This window comes from Poecilia reticulata, chromosome 12, assembly GCF_904066995.2.
Source record: "Poecilia reticulata chromosome 12, P_reticulata-male-v2, whole genome shotgun sequence".
NCBI lineage: Eukaryota > Metazoa > Chordata > Actinopteri > Cyprinodontiformes > Poeciliidae > Poecilia > Poecilia reticulata.
In genome coordinates this window covers 6,741,979-6,761,374 of record NC_088841.1, presented here as the reverse complement: position 1 = coordinate 6,761,374, position 19,396 = coordinate 6,741,979, and the positions used below count along the sequence as shown (strand labels likewise).

Genomic DNA, 19,396 nt, shown 5'->3' with positions numbered 1-19,396 from the left:
AGGGAAATGTTACTATGGTTAAAAAAATTATAATAATTTTGGTGCTGATTCTTAATTGGGGAAACTCAGCAAGTTATTAAATAATTTGTTTAATCCATGTCGAAGCACAACTCCATGATACATAATGCTCTTGTGTGGTTGTTGGGATAAGTGGGGGTTCCCTGCCTTTTATACTATACATCAATCAATCAATCAAGTTTATTTGTACAGCACATTTCAACAACAAGGCTGTTCAAAGTGCTTATCATAAAAACACAACAATACAAAGTCATTGAATAAACCACACAATGAACAATTGAGAAAACCAGTAAAGTTTACATTTTGCCAAGTGCCGTTGTTACACGTGAAAATGTTGGTCAGCGTTTCATTTATTATGTCTCAAAAGCAACAGGTGGATCTTTAGTCTAGATTTAAATCTGGATGTTTGTTCCAGATTTGTAGTGGATAGAAGATGAAAGGTTCTTCTCCATGTTCTGGTTCAGATCAGACCAGAACCAGAAGATCTGAGATGTCTGGAAGGTTGATACAACAACAACAATTTATTTAAATATAGTATTAAAGGCAGGTATAACTCCATTATGTGATGGTGTGGAAATAATCACACAGGAGGATGATCCAGGGCAAAATGAAAAGTTCTGTTTTTCTGCTGCTGACAACTTTCCCTCTCGTTATTCTTCATGCTATAAAATCTTGGCATATATTAAGCTATTAAAAACTGGAGGGAATCACCACCCTGAGAGCAAAGAGACTCACAAATAAAGTTACAAAAACTTTTCTCTTTTTTTTCTTTTTTTTTTTTGCTCACGCACTTTCAGTTTGCCTAAATTAGTGCAAAGACATTCACTTCACACAGGAACAAAAAAACAATCATCAATCACATCCCAAAGCTATTCTCATGCAAAATCAAGACAAGGTTATTGTTGTAGTACATTTCAAAGTGCTTTGCACCATAAAAACGCATTTCAGTAAAGAATATGAAACAAGCAACAACACATTACATCAGAATACAAAGCATTGTCTTTTTATTAGGCACAACTAAAACTGAAAGGTAGAAAATATGTATTTATGGTTTGACTTTTATTAAATGTAAAGATAAAGCTATTGCTTAAAAATAAAACATTTTAAGAAGTAATTTAGTTGTGTTTTCATGCCGTGACAGATTAGGGCAATTTAATTTGGCTCGTGATCTATTTAGGTAAAACGGGTCATTTATTAAATTCTTTACCGAAGGTGAATTTGTGAGCTGACAAAATAAGATTCTGCTTCTATAGAAATCTTCAGCTACTTGGCATTTTTAAAGAAGTGAAAAGAAACCTAGCATTCAGCATTTTTGTTAATTTTTTCTATCCTGCTCTACATTTGTGTAGAACCATCACTAATGTGTAGCATAAAACAGAAAACGTTTTGGAAAAGTTCAACTCTGATTTGATGCCAAAAAAAAGAAACAAGTTTAAAATGTGCATAAGTTGCTGAAATACAGGAAGAGGAACAAATGATCTCATATCTTGCTCTGGATATTTACATTTGCATTGCTTGACACCAATCTGACTTCTAGTAGGAAAACTGTTGTCATTTTAACCTTAGTTTGCCTGCTGTGTGAACAGATGTATTAAGAAGTCACAACGCCTCTGGTTCTTCTTGACACAAGTTTAACATGCAGCGGAAGTAATGCAGGAAGGAATATCAAAGGCACAATTAGTCTATCATTTGTGAATATTTCATTTTGAATTTGTCCTCTGTTCTCTTCAGATCAGATTAATTACAATAATGTACTGCAAAGAGGCAAATAAATTGCTGACACTCACAGAGTAAACCTGCAAACAACCGAACTAAAGTGTAATTCATCGGTTACTGTAGGTTCAAAAGCAAACGGGAACATTTTTCTATCCTCATAAATTCTCTTGGAAGGGATCAGAGCAGGTCTGGTTTGAATGTTGACCTTATAATGACGTGAGTGTAATAAAGTTGTAAATCCAAATTCCTCAATGAGACAATATTAGATTTTCAAATCTCAACACTTGAGATGGGTCATAGCAAATGTTTAATATGGATTACTTTGGGTTCTTTTTTTACACATTCAGTAAACTTCCTGAACCTTTAGATAGTTTACGTAACCCAGGATCATGGCTCCAGAACTCATATTTTCACAAATTACACCAGTGTACACTGGATTCATCTCACAGCTCTAAAGAGAAACATTGACAGGCATGGAGAAAAGTAGAACATCCATCCCTAGTACATTTCACCCAACCATAGCTCAGGTATTCTCCCACGAGTTGTTCTGCTCCGCTTTGATTTCTGGTGCAAACCGAATCCCGTCAGCAGAGCCAAGATCAGCTGCTGATTTTCAAGCTATGAATGAAACGCCAGATGACTGAAGTCTTTGTTCCTCTTTCCAACTTGTTCTAAAGTTGCTCTAAGATGTAAGGCAGCAGTCATCAGTGGCTTTCATTTACGTCTTCTGCAAATCACAGGTCTTGGGAATTTATTAAAACTATTAGTATTACTTTCACATGTATAATATGTAAAGTACTGTTTACCATAGGATTGAGTTGCTTGGAATTGTTTCTGAAGGATGCATTTTTTTAAGATATTTCGAAATCTGGTACAATAGGCAAATATACTTCACCATGTAACTCTGTTCTGCTTTTCTGCATACATTTTTGTTCTAATTGTGCATTGTCAGTGCTTCATTAATTGGTTTTCAGTTTAGCACAATAAAACAATAAATTCTGTTATTTACCAACTTAAATGTTGCTCACAGAAACGTCAAAAATTCAGATTTTGTGTCATTGCATTGTTGGAAATTATTCATCTGTCGCTATTTTATTGCCAAATAGGACTCTATAATGTGTGCAGAATTAATGCTATACTGTCTGATTGTACACTTTATCCACCAGGCTGTCCTTGTTGCAGCACAATCCACATTCTGTCTAAGGCAGCACAAACCTGACATGAGTTGTACATGTCGAAAAATGTTTTCCATTTTTTTTTTTTTTTCCCTTCCTGTTTTTACTGGTGGTTTGCTCGGTTGATCGATCAGGTATCCTCTCTGAATTTCAGACCTACTCTGGATATTATGTACTGCAGGAGGAAGACAGACGATTCAAAATTTAACACTTACTTTATAATTCATTGACAATTCGTCCTTCAGGCTAAAGAAGACAGAGGCCGTCTTGGTGGTTCCTGCATTCAGAACGGGTCGGTAACTGCACACCTCATAGATACGCCGTGAATGTGTGAAGAGACGTTTAACGGTGAAAGATTTATAAAGGTAATGAAGCAAAATGCTGGAAATTACTACAGGAAATTACGCCAGTCACATTCTGCAGATTTTCAAGACAGAAATACCGCAAGTCGTAAACGGTTCTGTCCGCAGCACCAGACCTTCTCAATATATGTGACGACTTATAAAACTTAATCAAATATTACAAACAGCACATAATGTTGAAGAGGTGATTTCTAATACAAAGAAGGGGCGGCTAAAACTATTTTTCTCTGAACTGTTCCCACGATACACTGCAAAACTAGCTTACACATTGAACATTTTGTCACATTTCGACAACAAAATATAGTTTTTATTATCAGAATGTCTTTTTTGTGGTAGTAGCAAACCTCTGCGTACAGTTACAGCTGCAGGTCTCTACCTGGTTAAAACATCCAGAAGCCAACATTTCTGCTTTTTATTTGTTGAATTACTCAGTTTTCTTAACATAACAGTAACAACCCTGGTCACAACCAGGATTAGGTTAGATTTGTGACTGAAAAACTGGATTCTCATGGTTTCCTTTCAGCACTGACTTTCATTCCAGTTTCCCATAAATGTCATATTTGTTGAGTGTCTGACTAATATTAATCCTATAGACAATTTACCTCACCTGAGCTCTGTGTGCCTCCAGATCCTCCAGTACTCTTGACTGATTATCTCATCAACGTCAGTCACTTTAAGACAGGGATGTCAAAGTCAAATACACAGAGGGCCAAAAAAACAAATTTGCTACAAGCCGAGGGCCGGACTGGTTTAATGTTTATTAAAACATATTGAAATGATTGCACATAGCCTATTGAACCAAGACCTAACACAGTGTATATTATTTAACGATTAAATGAATAAAGCAATATTTTGTTATGGCTCTGTCAGTAACTTCAAGGGAAAACATTTTTCAAGAGGCAAACAGCAACAAATTTAATTGTTTTTAAAAACAAAATATGTTTCTTAATATCAAGATAGATGCATAAATCAAAGTGCATGCATTATAAACTGAAAATGCATTACTGTGCTGCTCTATGATTCTACCGATCACTGCTTTCAAATAGTAAAGTAAAAAAATAAATCATATCAGTTGTATTCTTTCTCATGGCTCTTATCTGCAATTTTACCTGAATCCATTCAACTGAAAAATAAATACAATAAAATAAAATAAAATACAAAAATATATGGCACACAGACAAAACAATACTTCATTCAAAGAAAAATCACGTTTTGTAGAAACAAATGTAAAAATTTAACTGAAACTTATAAACTGAAAATACGTTACTGCTCTGTGATGCTCACTTATCTGAGGCTGAGCCTGATACTTGGAGGTGTCTCATCTTTTGTACAAGTTCATCAATGTTCGGGGTGAGGCTCTGAGCTGATGAATAATGAAGCCGTTTGGGCGCGCTGTAGTCACTTCGCGGGCTACCGTTGCATTATGGGAAATGTAGTGTTTGCAGGCAAAACACGAGCGGGCGGCTCTGGCTTGCGGGCCGGTTCTCATAGTAATTAAATATCATTCAGGGGGCCATAGATAATTGATTTGCGGGCCGGATGTGGCCCGCGGGCCTTGACTTTGACATATGTGCTTTAAGATGACAACTATATCTAAATAGTCGTCATCTTAGTTGACCGATACTTTCAGAGCTCAAACTTGAATAGTTGTTCAAAACTTTGAATACAAGTTGACAATCTAAATTTCATTCCTCTCCACAATAATGTTCCAGTTGTTCTGTTTTATTAAATACAAGCTTGATAAAATTGAAGGATGTTGAGCAAATCTAATAAATACTTTTGATTTTACACAGGACAACGTAAAATTCAGTGGTGGAGAAAGTACTCAAAAAATGTACTTAAGTAAAAGTACAAATACACAGACAAAAATGTACTCAAGTAAAAGTCAAAGTACCACATTTACATTTTACTTAAGTAAAAGTAAAAAAGTACAGGTTTTTAAAAATACTTAAGTATTAAAAGTAAAAGTACTTGCTGAATGCATTACCTAATCGCTAATATCATTAAGTGTACCGATCATATGATCATATGCCACAGATAAAGCATGTTTTTATTGTGTTTATTCTGTAACATAGTTTAGACTTAGATATATGATTCTATGCATCATAATTTCAGGGATGGAAACATCTCGTCTCCTGTCCTAACATAACATGAACTTCACTTTTTTTGCCACACATTTATTTTGAAAGAAATCCAACTGGCAGAGGAGGACATGGAACCAAGGAGCCACGTAGCAGAGTTGTAGTCTGGACCACTGAACCCAAGACCAAATCAAAACCAGCACCTGACATGACAATAAAATTTAGTGCACCTATCAAAATTGCTTCTCAAATTGATCTGAAAGATTTACTTTCCCATAAAAACACCTAGATATTAAACACTTAGAGCTGAAATAAATTTAACCAGTGACAATTCAAACTCTTCTTCATTCTGTTTTGCTTTCATCTCTGTGCCACAATACACAGAGGTCTCCTGCCATCCCTAAAAAAATAACGCCCTGTGCGGTTGCCCATATTGCCAATGTCAGAAATAATAATTGTCTGCACCATTGCAATTAACAACGCTCAACTATGAACACTGTCCAAGGCCCAATAAGCAAGAAGTAACCAAGCAGGAGGAGCACCGTGACTGTTCTCATCCTCCCTCCTGCTGCAACGTCTGCCACCATGACAGGTGACGAAAACAAAGAGCAATGAGCATGTTCTGTGTTCTTATGTTCTTGTTTTATTTATTCACCAATTAAATATAAAGATATTTTAATGAAATAAAATAGCTACTGCAGTCTACGCAGAGCATTACAAGAACAAAGAACGGCTCTCAGTGAGGCTTCAGCACTATAGGACTTAGTCAAGACCCGTCCAGAAGAATCGGATCGTCCATGAATGTCATATTACAATATTGCACTTTGGTCACAGCGTTGTCCCATATATGCGACATGTCAGTCATCGCAGATGCAACATGTGTCTCTGTACAGCTAGCTTTGCTAGCATCACGTCCACAGATCTTACCTTTCTTTAAGCTTTCCTTCCAAGTGACGCTAAAAATTGGACAAAGTTCCACCGTCTGTGAAAGCGAAGCGCTGCTGATTTTACATGTCGCCATATCTTGTGATTTATGTAGCGCTTCCGTACTATTATATTACTGACGCTCAGAGGAAACCACTGCGCATGTCTTGGAGCTTCGCGTGCGAGTAAAGGTGGAGCCGATGGGTGACAACAGACACTAAGTCACGTTATTGCTTGGATTTTACGGCGCCACCTTAAGACCCTGAACTTCACATTTTAATGGAAAAAAAGAGCAACGAGACTTGGATGTAACGAGTAACGAGATACTTTTGTAGAAATGTAGTGAAGTAGAAAGTACAGATACTTACTGTAAAATGTAGTGGAGTAAAAGTAGAAAGTATACATTATTAAATCTACTTAAGTAAAGTACAGATACACGAAAATTGTACTTAAGTACAGTAACGAAGTACTTGTACTTCGTTACTTCCCACCACTGGTAAAATTACATGTAAAGGTATTTCCATTAATATGCAAAATCTGCTTTTTTTAAGCTTCATATTATGTCATAATGTCTTTAAAGCACGGTCATACAAAGCGGTGCCTATTTACCCAAAGTAGCTCCTCCAGACTAGCAGCAGTAATTACCAAACATCTGGTCAAGCTGCAGGTCTGCTGAGAACTATAACGCTTGTAAACTGCACCAGAGGACGGCATGGAGAGGCGTTGTTGCTGAAGGCAGAGAGTCTGAAAGGTTAGAGACAGTGGCCAATTTCGAGGCATCGGATACTGCTATGATTTGAAGTCAAATTTCTTTGAAGTTGTTTTGACAGATAGCCTTTTCATAATGACTCAAGGCAACATAGTTATTTGATAAAATAAAGTGGTATAAAATGGCACCACGTACCTGTATCCCCCTTTAATGAAATACATTTACGTCACTGAGTTTCCCTGACTTTAATTTAGCATGTTAAAGAGATCGAGTGTTTGCTCCATCTGGCAGAAACACGCCCGCTCCCTGACAAGTTGCTTCACGACTGGCGTGTATTTCCTGTAGAAGCCTTTATGTGCAAGGCAGACACAGAGGCAGAGAAAGGGAAAGAAAATAGAGCCATCACTCAGCCCTTTGGCAGTGATATGTTGTTTTCTCTCTGAGTTGGCTAAATGTATCTGTGCCCCTTATGTGTTATTGCCAGACGGAAGCATTGGTTGTAGATCATTCTGAAAACTGTGAAGCACAGGCCTCAGCGGTCTCCTGAACGGCGGTGGGGAAACATATTGTGGTGAGATGAACCAATAACCGCCCTGCACCAACCCCAGGATGTAAATGAGAGAATGTTGTGAGAATGTCAAGCGGCATCACACTTCTTCACAAAACTGCTCCACGGAGCCTTATCACAGTATGGTTTAAAATAGTACGCCGCAACATAAATATTGCCGCCGCAGCGTCGCGCTGCTGTTTGTGATTTATATTAATCAATTTCATGACCGGAGACAATGTTATGCAGTTTCCAGGGACAGTTAAGTGCTTGTAAGCTGCACATGCCGACACCAGCCCGGGGTTAAATGGCACCAGTTTCCTTTCATGTGTCTCTCTTAATCTGTCTGCCGCGAAACATCCCAGCGGCTAAATGGAAGAGAAAAATCAGAGCAGTGAACCGACTGCTAACGGCAACAAAATCTGAAATCATCTCTAATGTTGATATCGATATTGGTTGTAATAGTCACCGGTGTTTAACTTTCCTGTTGGTAGGCCAGAATAACATGGGACCCATCATTTATCATTTGTCATAATTGCGAACGGCTTTAACTAGGATTGACGGCCTTTGTGTATGGGTGTTCCTGTTCTCATCTATCGTCGCCTCGATGCAAAGTCACGTCTGTGTTTTGCATCCATCCAAACACAAACACACCGTGTCAGTTCTGCCCGTGCAAAACAAAGAGGAGCACTCCATACAAGAAAAGCTTGCCTGGGGCTAGACATTTTGAAATTAAAAGCATGTCTCTTTGTTCAGCTCCCGTTCCACGAACGCGGCAGAGAATGCGAACGCGTCCCACAGAGGGGTAGACGAACAGCGAGCAAGTTCTGTGATTTTCACAGTCGGGGAATCGCAGAGAGTCTTTTATCTATTTCCCTCCATCAGGAGACATCCAGCCAGGAAAGGTAGGAGGATGGGATTAGCTGGAGAGGGGGGCTGGGAGGCAGAAGAAAATGAGAGAGTGGGTTCCCTAATCCTGATGGGCTTTTCAGAGGTACAACCACCACTGTGGGGAAACATGGAGTGTGCAGTGGGGAGGTGAGAGCATATGGGATGGTTTGCCTCAATAAACTCTTCACACTTGCATGAAAGATGTTCCACCAAACTAGCGGATTAGTCAGAGTATAATTACAGTTGTGGGACTCAGAAGCAGCAAAAACGTGCGCCGACTGAAACAGCCCTCAAACAGGCAGAGGAAGGAGGGAGTAATGACTGTTAATGTGCAGCCAGCACCTTGTCTGCGAGTTCCTCCACTGAAGTAACGGTTTTTAGTGAGGACCGACGTCTGAGATCAAAGCGTTGTTTATGGATGTAGATCGACCTTCGCTTTAAATGGGAATGTGTTCATCACTGCAAACATAGAGCTGCACGATGTATAAAATCACAGTCGTCATCTTAATGATATGCCCACTATTGCAGTTTCAAAGGACCACTTTGATGCAGTATTCGGGAGGATGCTACATTTCAAGTGTAATACATTTATGCTTCATATGCAAGTAGCACACCATATGTATTGAGACACCCATCCAAATCATTGAATTTATTTGTTGCAATCACTTTCATGGCCAGAGGCGCCGTGTCATGTAAAATGCTTCTACAAACTCTTGAACAGAAAGATGGCTGTAAGAAGTTCTGTAACTTAAGGCAAGGTCATGTGATAAGATGGCACCTGAGGAATAAACTCCTTTGTGAAATGTTCTTGCAACTACAAACTCCTTTGACTTCTCTGTGTGCCGTCATTACATACTGGGAAAAGCGAATGCTGAATCACCAACTGTGTGCAGTCAATAGCTTCAGTCCTTTCAGATTACAGCGAGAGCAATAGGTAAAGAGTTTGATAAAAAAAAAGAAAAAGAAAAATTGCCAAGGAGGTGCATCATACCTTACATCACCAAGTGCAATGTCAAACCTCAGATGCAATTAAGTGAAGCCTGGCACCACTGGACTCTATCAATCATGCCTCTCTGGGTTTTTTTTACACCTGATAGTCCAGTAGAGACAGTTCGATTGGGGACAAAAATTGCAACATTTGTTACGTTTTCAACTGGTGTTGCTGCTGTTCTCTTTCACACTGCTTTGTGTCAAATGATCCAAATCCTTGAAAAACCTGTTCCTCCCTCACATGTGGTGGGGCTTCACCAAGAACCACTGAAGTAAGAGACAAGAAAATATCTGATGTAGACATGAGTGCAACTTCTTTCTTTGTGAAATGTAAACAAAAATAGGGCAGAGTAAGATTTTAGTGGTTGTAGGATTTCTCTTTTGTTGTTCGTAAAAGACCATGAGCAATTTCTCCAGCTAACAATAAACTCACAAGTTTGTTTTGGTTATTATTCAACCAGAATGCCTTGCGCTATAGTCTGCTTCCCGCTTTTGAAGAGGTCTCCAGTCTGCTTGGCCTTCACATATGTATTTGAACCATACCAGAGTTCACTTCAACCAAACTGGGACCTGGATTTTTAGGCAAATCAGAATTCCTTTTTTTTTGGTCTGCATCAGCGTGCGATGGCACATTTACACCTCCCCAAACGTACCAGACTTTCTAGGCAAACAAACTAGAATCTGATTAAAGTGGACTGAACAAGGCTGGAGTGAATGTGCCCTCTGTCTGACAATACGATGAACAAGTCTTTGTTTGGAAGTTACTAATAGTGTGAATTTTGATGGAGATGTTGGCTTGGCACCATTTGTCAAGGGAAAGACTTGAATCCTTACTTTTAGTGAAAGGAGCACTTAATGCTGTAGCAAAGAGGTTTAGAACAATCTCCAAATTACAATTTTCAGTTTTGAAATGTCTGTGCATCAGTGGATAAAACAAGGCGCCGGACTTTGTTTTGTCAAAACTTTCGGAGTTGGGGTGTGCTGTGGTGGCGCAGGGGTTAAGCACAACCCACATATGGAGGCCTTAGTCCTTGACGCACGCAGCTGTCGCAGGTTTGATTCCTGGCCTTAGCGACCTTTGCTGCATGTCTTCCCCCTTCTCATTACCCACTTTCCTGTCAATTAACTATTAAATAAAGGCCACTAGAGCCAAAAAAATCTTAAAAAAAAAAAAAATACAAACAAGAAAAAACTTTCGGAGTCATTTGGAGAAATATCCAAAATTGTGTGCTTCGTTTAGGGACATAGATGTGTGAGTTTTGTGTGGAGGAAGTTGACTGGGATGCACAAAGTCCTGACTTCAAACCAATAGAGAAAGCAGGTCACCTTTGGGGCAACTGTGGTTCAGTGGGAAGAGTAGTTGTCTTGTAGCTGTTGATGGCTGCACATCCTTGGTGCAAATCTCTTGTTCTGCCCACGCTGTGAATGCGCTCTATTGGACTGAGATCTTGTGACTGTGGAGGCCTTTTGAGGGACAGAACTACACAATTACAGCGAGAAATAAAAATGGTAAATTTGCAAAACTGCTCAAACTAGTTCTGGACTGTAATACTGCTTCATCAAAAGATAACTTCATGGTTTTAGAAAACTTCATTGTTTTAAAAAAACATGTCTGAAACCAGTTGTTTTACTGCCAGAAATAAACAAGCATAACATCCGATGCATTTTGTTTATGGACTCTGTTTCACTCGTCTCTTCTTTTCATATTTTCCCCACTCCAGGTCCCAGAAGTGAAGCCCTGCAACATGGCCAGTCGGGGACCCTGCCGCGCTTCTTGGAGGAGCCTGTCGATGCCTACATCATCAAGAGCAACCCCATCAAGCTCAGGTGTCAGGCCCGGCCCGCTCTCCAAATCTTCTTCAAGTGCAACGGTGAATGGGTCCACCAGAGCCAGCACATATCCCAAGAGCACACTGATGTCGTGACAGGTACTTTAACCTTAATGAACACATGATGCATGTGTCAAGGACAAGCAAGACTGCCATGTAGGAATTGGCTGGTTGATGCATAGTGTCCACTATACAAAATGAAAAAAGCCTGACGCTGTCCTTTATTTGGCATTTCATTTGTGGGGAATGTAAGAGCAAAAAGTAGCCAAGAGCTTGCAGGGTTAAATTAATTTACTGTGCATTTGGAAGCACCACTGTCTGCTGCAGGTCGGTCTCTACTGTTCACATTCTCTTCCAGCAGTTCTCACAGCATTCACTGTGAAACTTCTGCAAGTGCTTCACAATATGCCTACATGTCTGATGTTAAATCCACCAATAAGGGACATGAGTCACCCAGCAGACTCACACTGAAGTAAACAACCCATAGACTAGCAGTGGGGTCTGCACCCCTCTCGGTCATATACAGTATAATCCACTTTCATGCTCATTCCCAACCGCTGAATTACTTTGATAAATATTGTCCTCTATGGCCATCTCAGCAATTGCCTGCACTTTCAAGCCCACCTAACCTGTTCTCCATTTGCACTTCTGTACCTGTTCCACTTGTACTGTCTTTTTTTTAAATAGCAAATAATGTGTATGCCAGAGGCACTTGGAGTGCTGAGGCTTGAATGTAGTTCCTTGCAAGTCGCTTTAGATAAAAGCATCTGCTAACTGAATGAATGCAAATTCCAGGTTGTAATCCTGCAAAAAGGAGTAAAAAAAAGAAGAAGAAGCCAGAAGGGCTTTGTAATTTTCAGCAGATTTTTTATTTGGATTTTAGATTAGGACTCTTTGAGTGTTGATTTCTACCTCTTTCTTCTGTTTCTACCTTGCACCCGAACTGATGAATAATGTATGGAGAAGACCAAGAATGAGCCCAGGGCTTTGTCTAAGGTTAGGAGGAAATGGTGTGGAAGTTTATCGTATCACCTTTTTTGTGTTGTTTTCCTCTAAAACCAATCTGAGAACACGGATTTTGGCATGCGGAACAAACGTTGGTAATAACATCGTAACGTTCTGGCATTCATGTAAAGTCACGCCTTTGTAAATATACGATGCTGGCATTTTCAGTTATTAACCTTTTCCGATGTGGTCTCCTGACAATTCATCCATCTGTTCACGAAATAGTTTTCCCAACACACCAGGTGTCACAATTCATCTAAACTAAAGTGACGTTTGAGCCAACTTGTTTAGTTTTAGCATGAGACTTTGAACTCCATATGATTCCGGTAAGTGATGAAACTTGCTGAAATACTGCTGCTGCTGTTGTTGTTGTCTTAGCTTCAAGTGAATCCATTAAAACCACAAGGAAAATGGTTCCTCTTTGAGTCCTTGGACTGTTTTTGTTGCATCATCCCAAACAGGGAGGGGGATGGGTGAAAGAAAGCTCTCATGTTTACACATCAAACTAAAAAAAAAGAAACATTTCCCAACAATGCACTTATTGGGATGTGATATCTACCTTATCACATCTACCATGTGATAAGGTAGATAAGTTACAGTACAGTTCCTTTTTTATAAAAAAATCCAGTTTGACAGTAGTTTGTTGTTTGGTCTTTTGGTATGCTTACATGAAGAGAATACTGAATGCAGTCAGTTTCAAAGGTATTTATATGACTTGAACTTTCTCACATTTTCACATATTACATCTGACATATTTTCTTGTAATTTTTTTGTGACAGAAAGTAGTACACAGTTGTCAAGAGTTTATTCTGTTTATTCAAGTGGAAATCTGAAAAGGCTTGCATGTGTTTGTAGGCAGCCCCGGTTGATGCTTTGAAAAACAAGATTTCTCTCAGAAACTACATCTTGTAAAAAGGCAATTTGTTTTTGCAATAAAAGGTCCCAATCAGCCCAAATATTAAAGGGTAAATAAGAGTTTTGGTCTTAGGAGATTAAGGTTGTTTTCCTGCTGAAATGTGAAACTCAAATCTGATCCTTCTGTTCTCACAGTAAGATGCTGCCACCGCCATGTTTCACCATGGAGATAGACTGTCCAGTTTTGTGCCTCCACATGTTTTTTTTATGCTAGCCACCAGATCCTTCTTGTTTGGATTTGTAGCTTTACTAAAAATGTTCAGCTTGAGTCTGAAGAGAGCATTTTTTTCCACCCGTTTACTGTGCTCCCTACATGGCTTGTGGCAAACTGTGAAGTCGGCTTATTGTGGCTTACTCTCAACTATAAGGCTTTATTCTTGCCACTCTTGCTTAAAAAGCACATTTATGGAGTTCACAACCGATAGTTTTACCGTCTACAGATTCCCTCACCTGATACTTCCTGTTTTTTTCAGAGTTGCCTCTTGTTTTCTTCTGATCAATATTCTCATTGCCCAGCCTGTGAATTTAGTTGTTAGTTGCCATGTATTGGCAGGTTGTGTTCTAGGCCTGTCGTAATAAGCAATAGCTCAATTAATTGCGTTATAAATTAAAACAAGCTTGATCATTTCTATTTGCATGATTGTTTTTATTTTATTTTTTTATCCTCTCCAACTATTTCAAAGTCTGGATGATAAAATGCTTCAGTCTAACTCATTGGAATCAACCAGCCCCTTTTTTGAAGGGACATTTTATTTTCAGAGACTTTGGTATTCATTTTATTCGTTGTCTTTGGTTGTTTTGTTCATTTGTTTGGGATTTTTAAAATGTCTTCCGGTTCCAATGTTAAATGTTCCGTAGAAATGAAAGTTTATTGATCTTTGAGAGACTGTATTCGCATATCCATTACTAATATATCACTTAAACAGTATCAAAACAACAACATTATCATTTATTGCAATGACTTCTGGAAAAACTTATCGTCCCGCAAAATCTTTTATTGTGACATTTTCAAAATAGAAAATGCTGTTTCTATTTTAGGATATTTGATTGAACAAGCTTAAAATATTGTTTATAAGATTTATAAGACTTTAAACTTGGTCTTGTGTTCTCAAACCAACTACGGCACTGAATTTATATATGAATTTAAGGTGAAAAAGAAGCTGAACCTATGCAACACTTCACATGTTTTTGCTAACGATTTTGAAAACTGTTCTTTGCGCCCAATTTGAGGTTTAAACTATAGAACTACAACAAACTAAAGCACATTGATTTGATAAAACAAAAAGCGGAAAAGCTGAAGGAGTACGGATACTTTCATGAGGCGTTACAAGGCCTTTTGGACACCCGTTTATTTATGTTTTCAGTTTTGATGTCCGCTCAGGATTACCTCCGTTTTTTTGCACCATTCCTTTGCTGCCATTATTTGTGCAACAGTGTTAATGGTTCACTTAAAACACAGTGCCGAGCAATAGCTCCCACCAGACTTAACAATGGACCTCCACAGTTTTACTGCCTCTAGTGTTGTTTCATAGCTTCACTTCCATCTGGCTCCATGTCGACATTCATACGGTTTCCTCTGGGAGAGATGCAGGAAGGGGAAAGCGGCTGTGCAGGAGTGTATCTCATAACCTAACAAGCTCTGCTGGGATCTGGACTTTGTCAGGATGTATCCCTTTAGCCGCAGCACGCAGGAGAATTGAGCAGGATAGATTTCAAATTAATGTATTTTTTATCAGTCCTTAGTACATGCGAGTGTTGGCAAAAAAAAAAAAATCAGATTCTGTCAAAGAAATTAAGTTCATGAGCTGTTCCCAGCAAGTGCTCAAGGCTGTTTTCTGTCACTTTGAGATGAGCTGAAAGGGTAAAAAAGTGCTAAAGAGGGGCGGCTCTTGCAAAGTTTGAATTTAAATCCTACATTCTGTGCAGAGGCAGTCTGTAGCGTCGTAACTTATTTTACCAGTGGAGGCGAGTGCTCTACCTTTATGATTTGATTAAAGCAGCTCAATTAAAATGTGTATTTTGATAAGAAATAACTGAAACTCAATGTCGCATCCATACTTCGCTTTCACTATGTCTTCCCTATATGCACTCTGAATCTCTGTAGGAGATCATCGTGCATATAAACATTTTATCTCCTCACACAGTAGCTTGTATCCCGTTTGAAACTGTCTGGATGTTTAGAAATGCCTTTGAAATGCCAACCTGCTAAAAGATGAAGTTAACAGCAGAATTACAACGTTTCATTTTCAGAAAGTGTTCAATAGTACAGCTGAAAAACAGTAATTGTCGACTCATCTTGGCAGAGGATTTCACACTAAGGTGGGAAGATGTGATCACATAACTAAATAAATAACCAATCATAAACACAGTATTTTTTATTATCAAAAATACTACTAATAATAATAATAATAATAATATATGGTGCTGATAGGTTTTTTCTAATACTATATGTTTTTTTTATTATTAATAGACAAAAAAAATAAATAAAAGCAGAAACCCTAACCAGCCTGTATTGCAAGTAAATAAGATCAGAGCTTCTTCAAAAGGAGAGGCGGACTAGAACAGAAAGTACCGAGTGCTAAGAGGAAGGGGGAGAAAAAAAAAAAACAGCTGTTCTTTCAATATTTTATTTTTTGAAATTATTTGCCAGGACCTCTCCAGAAGTCTCGACTATCTTTAGATGCATGAAGGAGCGAGTTGATTCAAAGCTCGAGATCTCACATAGAAACTACCCCCAGACACTAGGGAGGGAGCCTGTCTCTCAGAGTCTGGCTGTTTCATATTATAAAAGACCCGACATCAAACTCCGTCTGTCAGTCCCTCCTTATCCTTTACACTGCTAGTCTGTCTACTCCCAGTGAATCAGAGTGAGATACAGCAATATGAATAAAAAAACACAACTCTAATGTAATTTAGAGGAAAGAAAATAACAATGAAATGCTATCCACCACAATGTGATAATGATGAAACATCTTTAATTCTTATTTCAAGACAACCCCAAATATTGGTTGTGAATATACCACGCCAAGAATGTAATGTTGTGTTTGATCTATTTTATATTAAGCTAATGAAATACTACATTTTGTCTTGATTTTGTTAACATGATTATCGCTACTTGTTGACGGTCGTCTTGACCTACATAACTTCCTCCTCATCCTGTTACATAAAGCGTTCTTTGATCTTGCTCAGCTTTAATGTAAGTGGTTCTTTATTAGCTCATTGTCTCTGTTATGTAAACAGTGCGAAAGCAGTGGAAGAGTTTGAGAAATCGTTTGAGACTGTATGTGCCATTGTATTTATGAATATGAAGCTCAAAGATTTCATTTTTCAGCTCTTTATCTTTGGATATTCTTTTAAAATATATGTTGCTGGTTGTTGAGTTAGTGAAATTAAATTAGCATTTCCATATTAAAACTGACTAACATCACTACATGAGCAGCTATTCGACTAGTCCATTTAAGAGATGTGTCCTAACTCGGCTCTAGAACCAGAAAGACACGAGCAAAAAAAAAAAAATCCAGGATTTATTGAGACAATACCTGTCAGCAAATTTTGACCGTGACCATGACTGTGATCGGTTCAACAGCTCACTGATGTGTTGTGTTTCGGCCCCTTTTTTCTGGCTGTTGGTGCTTCTTTATGATGGGCCTGAAGGAGCAGGTTCTGGCCTGCTAACAGGATGCAGGCTCACATTATTGCTCTTTTTCGAGAGCCGTAACAAACCAAACGTAGCAGCACGAAATATGGTGTGAAAAACTGAAAATAAACGATGCTGTTGCGATAAATGTATACAAAATACAACAATTAGATGAGGGTATATAGTCAAATTGTTAAAAGATGGATGAAAATCAAGCTAACCATACCAGTTTCTTTGCAATTTATTGCACCTAGTCTTTTACATTGGAGACAAACCATTTTATGCTCAATAAAAATTACATTGTTTACTTAAAAAGTGGTCAAGAAATATGTCCTTCTTAATCCTGTTCTCATGTTTGCATACACACATCTTTTACATACCATGAAAGTCCCCGACACCTCTCGTGTTTCTTTGAAACATGTATCCATTAATGCAGAATTAATAACTTGAACTGTTTCATATTTGGTCACATTACAACATTGGTTTTCATAAGGATCTTTCTGCTATGTTCCATATTTTACCCCAAAATACAGTCCAGTGTAACCAATATGTAAATAGTCGATGTAGCTATCTAGTTATCCATCTATTTCACTAGCTAGCTAGCTAGCTAGCTAGCTAGCTAGATATATGTATACATATTGTGCTGATGACAGAAAGTGGAGTCAAATGTTTCACAATGTCATCTAAAATCAGTTGCAAGAAAAAAAGGAAATTGTTCCAACAGTAGTGTATGAAAGGACTTCACTGCTGTTGTCCACTTGAATTATGACTAAAGAATATCATTTTAATTGGGTAAAAAGAAAAAAAATCCTGTGATTTTTAATTTTTTTCTCCTTCATTAAATCACTTCACACGGACATGGGCTCCAAAATAAACACAAAGTGGTTTTGAGGTGTAACAGAGGAATATCTGAAAAGTCTTTCTGCATTATACCTCAAAGGATTCTGTAAAGAATGAAATGTTCCCGCATTGATTCCAATATCACTTGATTTTTAAGAACACTAGAGATGGCCAATCCTTGACAGCCCACACTTGGATGTTACTGCACACTCAAACAGCACTCTTCCTTTTCCAAGTAGAAAATGGCTTTAAATCAGAGAACTTTCTTTGTATATCATTAAAAAAAACACAAAGAACAAGTAAAAATGAGTGTCTGCGCCACAGCAAATGAATATGAGTGTAGCTTCTATTCTAGGTTTATGTTTGTCAGTAGTTGAAGTATTTTTTACCTAAGTAAAATGAATTAATCGCTTGGAAATGGCACATAAATTCCCTAAAAATATACATAGAACATAGTAGTAATAAAAATGCACATTATAAAAGCAAATAAAAGTTTCACAGGATTCCTCACACAACCAAATATTCATTTTGGGCAGGCCTCCAGTTGCCAGCAGGTTAGTTAAGCAACCTTTAAATGCCAGCAGAGAAAAAAAACTGAAAGTACAGCTGGATATTCTCAGGAGAATGTCCCCAGTAAGCTTCAAGGAGTCCCAAAACTCATTTTATGTCTACATCATGCTGGCTGAGAAAGCAGAGTTTGTGTTTTTCTTTGTTGTCTTAATCAATTCATTAATATACCCTTTCTTTGTTGACCTCAATCCCTTTTACATTTTTCTTCTCATTACATTTTGGCAGAAATATCTCTTTAAATCTGAATTTTAGCCCGGATGCCAAAGTATCTCATGGCCACTGAAGCGTGCTTTTGGCCTTAATGAGGATTATTGAGTATTTCTGAGGTGGGTTTTTTTTTTTTTTTTTCCACAACCTGTGTCAACTTGCAGAGCATTATGAGCCTCTGGTGTGAAAATAAACACCCTTTGTCCACTGAAACACAACTTGTTCCTCATCCAGCTTCGTCTGTATTAGGCTGTGGAGCAGCTATAGATCAGTACAAGCTATTATAGTGTGGCTCAGTTGGTGGAATGGCCCCAGGGTTCTGGAGTGAACAGGGGGCTGTAGTTATTAAAGCAGCAACCTGTGAATTAAATGGAGACAGACAAAACAACAGATGCCTTAACACTGTTTGACCAGAGGGTTTAAGGCAGAGGACAAAAACCATGGATATCCAAAGGCTGCAAGGGAGACATATGGAGCTTTACCATTATGTGTTGTGTAGGTTTTTTTCCCCGTTTCAGAACTCAGTGAGAAAAATAAAAAGACATGTTGTGAAAAGGATATATATGACCATCTGATGTTGAAATACAGAGTAAATAGTGGACATAAAGGATGTACACTGCAGGTTTCTGCTACGTAAACATGTGAAACAGTGGTAACTCGTTTCTACACTTCTTCCATGTTTAGTGTGAAATATTCTGCACAATTCCACTAAAACAGGAGAAATGCTTAATCGCATAAATCGTTTCATAAGTGTGCACACGCTTTTGTTCAGGGACTCATCACGATCTCATTATATCACGTATTTTACACTTTTTTTAGATCCACTGCAAAGCCGGCATTGATTGTTTACATAATGTTTTTCAGCCCGCATAATATGTGTTGCAGATTAATAAAATGTTTCACACCTGTAAAATAATCTGCGGTGACTTAATCCCTATGCCTCAGCTTTGAATGAACTGGAAGTGTCAACATGGTGTGAC

The 19,396-nt window shown here is 38.3% G+C and overlaps 1 protein-coding gene across 2 annotated transcripts in view; it reads left to right on the top strand.

Annotated features, from left to right (window-relative positions):
* The window catches only part of LOC103473501 (netrin receptor UNC5D-like), a 230,104-nt gene that overhangs the window by 113,329 nt on the left and 97,379 nt on the right, over positions 1 to 19,396 (top strand). For both annotated transcript variants that reach the window (XM_081614107.1, XM_081614106.1), the window contains exon 2: positions 11,135 to 11,341. In XM_081614107.1, coding sequence (XP_081470233.1) covers positions 11,135 to 11,341 — 207 coding nt within the window. The remainder of the gene's footprint in view (positions 1 to 11,134; positions 11,342 to 19,396) is intronic.